Source organism: Elaeis guineensis, chromosome 1 (genome assembly GCF_000442705.2).
Source record: "Elaeis guineensis isolate ETL-2024a chromosome 1, EG11, whole genome shotgun sequence".
In the NCBI taxonomy this organism is placed as follows: domain Eukaryota; kingdom Viridiplantae; phylum Streptophyta; class Magnoliopsida; order Arecales; family Arecaceae; genus Elaeis; species Elaeis guineensis.
The window spans coordinates 148,684,645-148,696,053 of record NC_025993.2 but is presented as its reverse complement, the minus strand read 5'-3'; the positions used below and the strand labels follow the sequence as shown (position 1 = coordinate 148,696,053).

Below are 11,409 nucleotides of genomic sequence, written 5' to 3'. Positions count from 1 at the left end.
TTGTGGCCCCATTTTTGTAAATACATCATTACAATTCAAATAAAAAAAAAGGGAGCAACTTACTCCCTTTCATCTTAAAAAAAAATAATAAAAATGAAGTCTTGGTTTGTGCGAAGCCCTTCATTCGGAAAACAATACCGATGATGCCAATATGGAAATGCATGACTATCACTAAAATTTATTATTTAATATACAACCAATATTAATGATACTGATGTTAGTATATTAAAAATTTCTAAAATTAATTATGTAATATACAATAAAAATTTAATTATTAAATTAATTTATTTTTAATTTTTAAAATTATTTATCTATTATAATTTATTAAATTATCATATTGTATTTTAAAATAATTAAAAAAAATAAAGAAAAAAATATATTCTATGTAATGCAAAGCCGATGATAATGGTGCCAAATATTAATAACAAGAGTTTATATATAGATACTTAATCCGTATAAAATTATCTACTCATTATGTGAACCCCAATATCAGTTTGTGAGCATTAAAGTCATTAATTAATATACAACATAAATTTAGTTATTAAAATTTTTTAATATATTACAATTTATTATATTACTAAATTATATTTTAATAATAATTAGAAAATTATATCTTGTGCATCATATAGGTTATATGCTAGTACAAGGATCCATATCCAATACTTATCATGCTTGCATATGGCAATATCTGCAGTGGCATATTTGGCACGGACAAAATGCATAAATCTTCCTCCAAGAGAAGGCCGGTTCGATCACTATTCTTCAAAATACTTTGCAGACTCCATCACTGGGAGAATTGGTGCTTACCGACCGGAAAGTCTGCACCTCCCTTTCCCTCTTGAGTTTGGAACGTGGGGCCTAACCTCTTTATACGTTCTTCATTTTCCTCCACCATCTATTACAACTATTTCCTACTATAATTAATAAACTGAGAAAAGTGTCTCACTTCCTCCATTATTCTCCAAAAAAAAAAAAAAAAAATCATCGGGAAGGTTAAGAAAATGATAGCCGTAATAATCTTACAACAGCAGTCATATATATCAGAGAAAAAAAAAATGGCAATCACGATGTATCATTTAACCATATAACAGTCTGTTAAAACATCAAAAACAGCCGTTATTTTTCCTTGGAAATCTAAATTTTTTACAAGATAAGATTGTATGGTCTAAAATTATAATAGCTTTTTTATCAAGTGAACTGTGATTGAAAAAATAATCCCGTTATTTCCATATTACCTCTATTTTCTATCGTAGCAGTGAGTATTTTAACATTAAAAAAAATTAAAATAATATATTTTAAGAGATAGTAGCTTTTATAACTATGGTCAATGACAAATCCAATAGAAGTCCGTTCTGATAGAATACTGCTGTTATTGAAATCCTGAAGAGAAGTTGCACTTCGTCATTGCAGTTCTAATTTATCTATTGAATGCTGACTTGCTGATCCTTCTTAGAATTATGAGATGACAATCACAAACACCAGTTATGTGAACCAACAAAGAATTATGTTATGGATGTGTCCAATTGAACTTTCCTAGATGTTATACAACATTTTGCAATAAATTGCAGGATTATATCAAGCCATACTGAAAGACAATCATTACAAGACAAGGTTAGTTTACAAGCAACAATGATTAGGATTGAAGAACAATGTATCAGGTGGCTGGCTCCTACAACAGCGATCTCATGCGAACTCACCTTGTTTTATAATAGTTACTGGTCAGAGAGAATTATTTGTTGTTTTAGAATTGCTCTTTACCATTTCGTTTCATCAACTTCAATTGAAAAGCAGGTTCATTTGGTGATATTTTGAGAGGAAAAATTTTGAAGCTGTGGATTCATTAATTTGCAAATATATAAAAGACAGACCTTAAATTGCACGTTGGCTGATCTCCAAAATTGATTAGATAGGAATAAGCAACTATAGTCCATACATTTATTATTTTCCCGCACTCTGGCATACAGTAATGCATGTCATGCATGCAGGTAGATCAGCTAGCCAGCTAAATTCCACGTAGAGACATGGCAACAGGAAATTTGAGGAGCAGAATGTCTTAGACGACCATTGTTCATCAATGGAACTACTGCAACTTTAAAAAGAAGAGGGTGCTGGTAATGTTTCATAGAGCTGATGCTGTAACCATATAGAGAATAAATCAAAGAGACTGATCATAACAAGAAAGCAGAGAAAACTGTTGCACATAAAAACAGTGCATGCCAGAAGATCGTCCAATTTATTCAAGCTACCTGAGTTTCCCATATAACAGCAAGCACAAAAGGCAGACTGAAAGAGCATCAAAGAGCTCATTTTTCTTAATTATTCTGAAAGAAACTAAAACATCTAATGCACCAACTTATTAAGCATTAATTAGAAGAACCAATCTGATATAAAAATAGGCCCAAAAGGGGTCCTTATTTTAGTCTCTAGACCTTCACAATCATCTCTTCTTCTTCATCATTGGTCTCAAGCTTGATGCACTTGTACCACCTAGCACACACTAAGTACACAATGAAATCTACCACTGTTAGTGTGGCAAGCAGGAAGTAGAACCTCTCAAGATGCCCCCGATTGAGGTTTCCTGGGATCCAACCAGGATTCTTGTCCCTAGAAGTCACAGCTGTAACAATGTTAACAATCATGATGCTGACATAATTTCCAAGAGAAATGGAAGCCATGCAGAGGGAGCTCCCAAAACTCTTGATGCCGTCCGGGGCCTGCCCATTGAAAAATTCCAGCTGCCCAACATACATGAAGACCTCCGATGCTCCAATAAATGCATACTGAGGGATTTGGCACAAGATGCTGAGTGAGCTTGGTTCATCGGGCACTTCGACTCTTTTAAGCCTCTCGACTTCTACTACTCCTGCAGCCACCATGGCCAGCATCCCAATCACCAGGCCCACCCCCATGCGTTGGAGCTCGGTAAGCCCCTTGGGGTTCTGGGAGAGTCTGGACATAACTGGTATAAGGACCCGGCGATATATAACAATGAAGAAGAGAACACTCAGGATATCAAACACAGACATGCTTGCAGGTGGGATGTGGAAAGTTCCGATGTTGGTGTTCATGGAAGCTCCTTGCTCAACAAATAAAGAGGCCATTTGGGTGAAGACCACAGAGTAAATGATGGTGCAGAGCCATATGGGGAGCATTTTTAGCACACACTTCACCTCTTCCACCTGAGTCACTGTGCACAGCTTCCATGGATTTTTCGTCTTTGCTTGCATACAATAGTCATCAGCAGTAAGGGTTGCAGCTTTGTCCAAAAACCTGAAAATTAACAATAGAAGACATTGTTTTAGATCTTTCGATCACAAGCATCCAACACACAATTAAACACTTTATTGGATATGTTTGTGTATCATTCAACTTAAATATATAAGAAAACAGTCAGAAAAGCATGAAGATGTAACATTCAGAAGAAATGGATTACGACAAATACATGTTTTAGATAACCTGGAAAGGCAATATATCAGAAATGGTCATATAATGCATTCCTTTTTGAAGCTTACCTAAACTCATTGCTATGGCAGATCTTCCTACTCCCAGCAATTGTAGACTCCTTTCCCTCCACTTCATAGAGCATTACTTCATTGCCAGGGACCTCAACCTCCCATTTTCTAAAAGCAGCAAAAAAGACCTGAGCTATCCTTGTCAATGGATTGCCAGATGGCTTGAAGTGCCTGTAACTTGGAGTACCTAGCAGGAAGAGCAAAAGGGCTAGCGCAGCCGAACCAGCTGAAGTCCAGAACCCAATCACCCACTTACCCGAATCCTCATAGTACACCAAGACAGTGTTGGAGAAGAGAGAGCCAACATTAAGAGCCAGATAAAAGTAGCTAAAGAAAGCTATTTTGGAGTGCCTTTCATAAGGGTCCATTTCATCAAATTGGTCTGATCCAAAAGTAGCAATACTGGGTTGGTACCCACCATTTCCAAAGGCGATCAAGTAGATTGATAAATAAAAAATGGCAGTTCCAATCGTTGTTGGGGGCTTGCATTCTAGTTCTCCATCTCCACATCCGGATGGCTTCACCAACAAGAACCATGATGTAAATGATAAAAGCATTAAACCCTGTTTATAACACAACAAAATTACTATAAATCTGATGTCATGAAAATGTTAATTTGCTTATTCCTATTTTAATGATGTTAGAGCACAAGCATGTAGTTGAACGGAAGAAGGGAGTTACACAAAGAAACTAGATATTTTTCTAAATGATGGAGCTATTATCCTATCATTTTGATGAATTTTAAGTTTGTATATCATACCACCACATAGATCAACTGAAATATTGCACAGGTTAAGTACCGCCCCCAATAAGAATCGCTTAGGAATGCCCCTATGAGTGAGAATATGTAAACAGTGCCTGTCCATTTGCTGACATTATTTGCTGCATCAGCATTCTCTTGCTTCAGTACCCTTGTTAAGAACAGAACCAGATTCACGCCAACTCCAAAGAATGCTAGTGTTGCAAGCCCGTAATTCACTGAATCAGAAAGTTTAAGTTACATTGATAACAAAGAAAAGGAGATCAAAGTCGATCAAGATTAAATTTGCCTTGAAAATAAGGAAAATACATGAGCAACTTAAAACATAGTCCAATAGAAAGATTAATGCAGTTATGTAGGATCATTCCTTCAAAAGTTGAAGTTCAGAATAGATATATTGCCTGGACAAACAAGATCACAAGGCCAGACTTGGTTGAGCAACTTAAAACATAGTCCAATAGAAAGATTAATGCAGTTATGTAGGATCATTCCTTCAAAAGTTGAAGTTCAGAATAGATATATTGCCTGGACAAACAAGATCACAAGGCCAGACTTGGTTTCCACTATGAAAGAAAGTAAACGATGACATAGGGAGCAGTTAAGGCATTGATAGAGCTTAGAACAACAAATAAAGCCACCACCCAATTTCCCATTCAATCTTAAGCAGTGCTACACATGCCACTGAAAACATAACCACACCCCTCCACCCCCAAATAAGGTTATCATAGCCAAATTCGAAGATAATCATCAGGATGTGACACTTCCATACTTCATCATGATGTGCTGAGTATGACCCATCATCTGCTGGCACAACGAGAAGCACCGCATCTAGAGTTGCATTTTGAGCTGCATGTTTTGGAGTTAAGTCCTTTTGTGTGTGTATGTGTGTACGTGCACGCACATGTGTTGTGGGGAAAAAGAAGAGGGTAGAAGTAGAGTTACTTTAATAAAGCTTTGTTTCTGATTTTAAAAAAAAAAGATCCATTAACAGTTGATATTCTAGTTACCTAGCAAAAGAATTGCTGATTTCCACCTTCCTGTTCTTGCTTTGACAGCAGGGTTCCCCCTTCGATCCACAGAGCCATCTTCAGTTATGGGAGAGATCATCTTATCTTCATTCTTTTTAGAGTTGTTGGCAGCTTCTTCCACCTGCATCGCAGAAGGGAAGGTAATGAAAAAGATAAAATGGAAAAAGTTCAAGAATGCTACATAGTATCTATTCGGCGATTAAATCCTGAAACAAATCAGAAAACATCAGTAATCAGGATGTGAATGGATCAGATCAAACTTTTCTGATCCAATATTAATCTTGATCCTAACTTGACATAATCTATTCGGCAATTAAATCATGAAACAAACCAGAATAATCAGCAATCAGGATGTGAATGGATCAGATCAAACTTTTCTGATCCAATGTTAATCTGATCCTAACTTGACAACAGACTTTCCATGGATCAAATTGAAGCAATCGAGTTCATCTAGGCCATACTCATGACTAACCTAATCCATTATAAGTGGGTCTGGCTTAGGTTGGATGCCTGGAAAATTAAAAGAACCAGCCAGCTCATATACGAAGTAAATTGCATCCAGATTTAACCAGCCCACTTGCATCCTAATTAATGGGGGATTTGACGTGTGAAAATCTTATAACCTCAAAAAGAGCCTGCTCCTAGATCATATTGGTGCATCAATGACTCCATTGTTTAACTATTTCGCTCTGAGTGAGTGGACATAATTTTGCTTTCTACTCACCTTTGAAGGAATGCTCCCAAACTCTGAAGCAGCCATTGTCTAAAAACAAGGATGAAGAAAAAACAAAAGGGAAACCCAGTTAGAGAAACATTAAAAACTGAGCTGATATAAATGATAAGTAATTTTTCTGAGGAAGAAGACCATAAACAATTCTAAATATCTGGGAAAAAGAACTAAATCTCTATCTTATTGGACCCAGAAATGGGCTTTTATTTTTAGAATTAACAAACCACAGAAAAGGAAAGGCAACTAGAATTTATAATCACTGGAAATAGTTAGAGATGCCTCTTTGTTTGTGAATGTTCTTAATGTGAGATTGTTACAACTTGGTGATTTAACAACAAAGTCAAGCCAAATGGCAGGAAGTATCATTATCACATTCAATAAACTAAAGATGAAAAGCACTTCAGGAATGGTATCTCTCAAGGCTTATTTGACTAGTCAACCTTCTAGGCTAACTTGATTGGAAAGCATTTGCCATTATAACCAAGAAAACATGAATATCATATTATACAAGAACTAATGTAAGTTTTGTGCTTTCTGATTTGTGATCACTCATCAATCAGCATGAGCCGTGCATCTAAGCAAATAGGTTAAGTAGATAGCCTTTCTTTGTGCTTTATATATACACACACGCACGCACGCACATGCACACGCAACCAGGAAGAACAACCAAATAAGAACAAGTAAGACACATAAGAAGGTTGTCAACTTCATAATTACTAATCTTAAGAAGAGTTTTCCTTGTTAAAATGGTTTCCCAGGTGCTGCTTACTTTTCATGTCATAGCCCCCTAACTGTTATAACTGAAAGCAATGTATAACCAAACCAAAATGTCTATATACCCTGAATATAAAGGAAAAGTGAACAAGCTTCATGGTGATTGATGTTAACATGATAGATCCATTTCTCATCACCTCCATAAGTGCTGAACCTCAAGTGGGCTCTCCTCCAATCCATGAAGAAGGCCTCCAAATATGTCGAGCTAGCTGTTTTAGTAGTATAACACTTCTCTCTGTATAAATAGGACTTTGTTAGAGTTCCTAAGTTGGAGTCAAAGTAATTTTAGGGATTTCAAATGCAAAGAACTTGCACAGAAATGAAAGTTTCATTGTTGTAATATGTTTACTAAAACCTGGAAAGCTTGTAGCCCAAATTAAACTTTTAAGGGCCCATTCTTTGATAGGAAAATATCATGAGAAAATTGATCAACTTTTGCATGGACCAACTTACCCATGTTCTGATGCTTCTCTAGATGAATAAATTATTTTTTTATTTATAGCATTTACCCATGAAATGGAGGGAAGTCTTACCCACCTAAAAGGTGGGTAAATCATTTTCCCATCAATAGGAAACATAATCTTTTTATATCATTCCTTATATACCCCTGACCCTATAATAATAACATAACCTTTTTTGTATCATTCCTAATATATCCCTGACCCTATAATAATAATATAATAATAATATATAATGCTATCTTATATATAATATTATATTATATTATTATTGGATAATAATATTTTATTATTTTAATATAATATATCATTATGATAATATAATGTTATAGTACAATATCTTATTTTATTATTATAATATAATATTAATAACTTATATTATTACTATAATAACATATAATATATAATGTAATTATGTTTTATTATAATATATATTAATATTATATACACTATTATAATATATATTATTTTATTATTTATAATATAATTTATAATATTATCTTATATCATATATATAACATATATTATCTATATTCATGAATATATATTAATAATATTATATGTTATAATATATAAAATATAATCTATTATACTATATAATTATACATAATAATATTCATATAATAAGGGGTATTATGGAAAATATGGATAGATCTTAACAACTTATCTAGGACACTAGTAATGTAGAAGAACATGGGTAATAGATTCCCAAGATATTTTTCAATGCATAAAAGAACGTAGATAAATTATTTTCTAGTCTAAATGTTGTCTGAAAAATATTTATCCAGAAAAATATGGATTTCTAGGTAAATTGTTTACCCTCAAAAGAACGGGCCCTAAAAGAAGATAAAAGATCTCCTTTCCTTGGCTCTTATAAAGCAATAGAAATAACAATCCTGAAAAGGGGTGTAGCATGGTAAATACAGATCAGATGAATGTTCTTTCCCTTGAGCAGCTAGCAAAGGAGTCTCTGATAGTCAATGAAGATGAAAATGTGAGCTTTCCTCATTTATGAACAAAGACATATCATGGCATATATAAAATAATTATATTTATGGTTATAGTTTTCCTCCAAAAATTATAAGATTTTATCCACAAAATAGTTAAGAAAAACATAGATACTACTGTATTCAGTAATGTTAAAAACAGGAGCAGTGCAAACCTGGCTTTTCTTCTTGTCCTCCTCCTTGTTCCTATTATCCGCTCTGTGATGATAACCAGTGGTTTGTAAAGTTTCCGACCTGTTCAAAACAGGAGCATTACCCTGAAATTCGTCTTCTCTATTGTAGATAAACACAACCACAGATTAGAGAAGTTCACTAAATTAGCCAAAACTTCCTTTCATGCATTTCTTTCTAGTGAAAGAGATTTCGACTGCAAAGAAAGCTATATTAACTGCAAAACATTTCACCCTATCAACAAAAAGATGATAAATCACTTACTATAAACTCAAACAAACAACTCCAGCAAAGCAGAGGAGATTTAAAAAATTGAGCACTTGATTTAAGAAAGCAGGAATGCTGGTTATATGTCATATATATAGAAGACAGAAGGTACAAGTTCTTTCGAAAATTAGAATCCTTGAGGTGACAAATATTTATTTTTTATAGAATTTACATGGCTAATATAGAAGGATAGCTCCTCTTGGAATTGCCTTACCCACAAACTAGGTTATCTATTATGAGATAATTAAGTTCAAAAAGCCTAGAATAGCTTTATATTATTTTTCTCAGATTGACGCTCGATGACATAAGCATGCAAGAGGGCTTTAATGAATAGAAGAGCAGTCTAAATATTACAAAATAGAAATTAGATAAATTACAATAAGAGCATATAAAGGTAGAAGATTGATTGATTAGCAGATATAGTGTCAATAATAACAACACCATAGTTGGGTAAAAGTATAATGAACTCTTGCAGCTCTTTTCACACAGCTCATAATTAGTAAAACATTATAAGCTCAAGAGAATAGGTAAACAAAGTGACATAACAACAGATTGGTACAAATTAATCTTTGATTGAGTTCTCATTGCAATACAACATATAACAGACATGGCAGTATGACTCCATCATACCAACAAAGGATTTGCATTGTTCTACTCTGATTTGTCCTGTCAAACAAGAATTTCTTCTCTCCATCACGAAAAATTGGCAAACGATTACAAGTTTACTAATAAAGCTGGGTGGCATTTCTTGCTTCCCTTTCCCTCAACAAAAAAAAACACAACAATTACAAGTTTAAAACAAGTTTTTCGAACGGAAAGAATAATAACAGCTGCATCCTATCTGCATTGTTTTCAAAACAATACATGCAAAACCATGCATCTTTCGCATAGCTAACATTTTCTTTCTTTATTTCTTTCTTTTTTGAGTATAGGATAACAAAAATTTATACAAGATTCAATTCGAAAAATTAGCAACCTTGTTATCAACTTAGGGTACTTTGCTACAACTAATATACATCACTATCAGAAACAGGTCGTGCGACTATTTTAAAAAGTCCCATTGTCGTGGTCATTTTTTTTATAAAATTCAGAAAAATTAATTTCTTTATGTCACATTAATAAAAAATTCATCATCTTCTTATTTAAGTTAGCATCAGATTGACAACCAGCTGCAAAATTTGTTAATTGGTTCGATCCTTCTATATAATCTCCCTAGAGCAATGTTGCATAGCCCTAACAAAAAAAAAAAAAAAAAATGCATCTTTTCATCATTATAACCAATCCGACCACCACTTATAATGATGTCACATTACCTCTTTGTGTTTATGGAGGCCCGTCGGATTCTGGCGAGGGGAAGGAGAGAGACGTCAGGAAGGAGGACGCCGCCGCAGGAGCCAAACGTGGAACGATCGGAGACGCCAACGTTGCAGCGCGTGGCTCCAGCAAACCTGTAGACATTTACGGCGCCCGGCGTTTGATCGCCCGGTGGACGGAGAAGCTTTCTACGATCACCACCTCCCTCTCTTGGCTCTCTCCAATTGCTCTCTCTCTCTCTCCTCTCCTCCTCCTCCTTTGAGGAATAGAATCTATCAGAGCTTTGGTTTTGGGATGGAGATTTCGGGGGACGAGTCGTAGGTTGGCTGGTATTTGGATTGGGACAGAAGAGTACGGGAGGGGCGAGTGTGGGGAGGAGATGGTATTTGATTTGAAGGAGGAGGTGTCGGGAAGTTCTACGTCTCTGGCGAGTCCGAAGAGGGTGAGACACGTGGAGGGGGAGGAGACGCCACCTGTAGTTTGGTTACCGAACACTTGCCTGGCGATCCGGGATCCGTGAGGATTTGGTCCCAAGCAGCATGAACCTTGTGACCCGGAAAAATTATTGGTTGAACCAGATCACCACGTCATCTTTGGACCAATTCAATCACGACACGGCATCGATGGCGCGAAAGCGAAATCGTCGATGGAAACCAACAAAGAGAGGCAATCGCGATTTTTTAGGATCCAAAAAGGGCATGCAGCGTGTATCGTGGACTCGGAGTGGAAGGTTGGGGAGCTTAACAGTAAGGGAACTCCTTTGTGTAGCAACAAATGAAGGAAGTCAGAGGGGAAATGTAGTGGCAAAAGTCACGTATACGAGACGAAGGCGAAGAGGTATGGAGGTTGTTGTCTTGGTATGGAATTTGCCCAGAGCAGGAAGATAAGAAGCAAGCAAATCTGAGAACTCCACTCTGTTCCTGCAGCAATTTTGCTATTGTTGGAGCTGAGAGATATAAAATAATACAAAACTGAAAAATTAAGAAGGATAAATCGATGTGAGAATGAGGGGTGGGATGATAGGAACTGTCAAGCTGGTGAGTTGCGTAAGACTTATAGTCAAGGAAAAGAAAAGAAGAAAAGAGCTTGCCGCTGTGAGGGGTTTTTGTGTATGGTTGTAGTGATTCCCGTTGGGTTGATAAATGTGCATAGAGGCCAGTGAGGTCCTGGCTTTAATGCATGTGGGGTTTACTCCTCTTTGAGAGCCTTTGGAAGGATTAAATAAAGCTCACCTAATCCAGTGTTCGCGTGTATCCGTATCTCAAGACTCTGTTACTTGGACCTATCTTGATGGAAGGCTTTAAAACCCTCTACTTTTCTGCTATCTTGGTGGGTGGTTGCTGGAGGGCTGAAGCCCAAGGGTTGGGGAGGGATGGAGCAAAGAGGAT

The 11,409-nt window shown here is 35.8% G+C and overlaps 1 protein-coding gene across 5 annotated transcripts; it reads right to left on the bottom strand.

Annotated features, from left to right (window-relative positions):
- Positions 1-2,214: 2,214 nt before the first annotated feature.
- Positions 2,215-10,976, bottom strand: LOC105061230 (protein NRT1/ PTR FAMILY 7.2). 5 transcript variants are annotated; one of them, XM_073243481.1, is made up of 8 exons: positions 10,021-10,976; positions 8,425-8,503; positions 6,870-7,039; positions 6,025-6,063; positions 5,280-5,421; positions 4,273-4,490; positions 3,513-4,030; positions 2,215-3,270 (listed from the first exon to the last, which is right to left on the bottom strand). In XM_073243481.1, exons 3-8 carry the CDS (start codon positions 6,945-6,947, stop codon positions 2,424-2,426), a joined length of 1,842 nt encoding a protein of 613 aa, XP_073099582.1. In that variant the 5' UTR covers positions 6,948-7,039; positions 8,425-8,503; positions 10,021-10,976; the 3' UTR covers positions 2,215-2,423. The 5 variants fall into 5 exon arrangements, with proteins under 5 accessions (XP_073099582.1, XP_073099579.1, XP_029116576.1 ...); XM_073243478.1 differs by having other exon boundaries at positions 3,513-4,075; positions 10,021-10,937; XM_029260743.2 differs by having other exon boundaries at positions 3,513-4,075; positions 6,942-7,039; positions 10,021-10,928.
- Positions 10,977-11,409: the final 433 nt, after the last annotated feature.

Bases quoted from the DNA above. Each gene is read 5' to 3' on its own strand.
- LOC105061230 (XM_073243478.1), bottom strand. From the start codon at position 6,947: ATGGAGGTGATGAGAAATGGATCTATCATGTTAACATCAATCACCATG. The intron at 4,491-5,279 runs GTAACTAGAATA...TTTCTGATTCAG, and splicing joins ATCAGCAATTCTTTTGCTAG to TGAATTACGGGCTTGCAACA. The intron at 4,076-4,272 runs GTATGATATACA...TGTTATAAACAG, and splicing joins TTCAGTTGATCTATGTGGTG to GGTTTAATGCTTTTATCATT.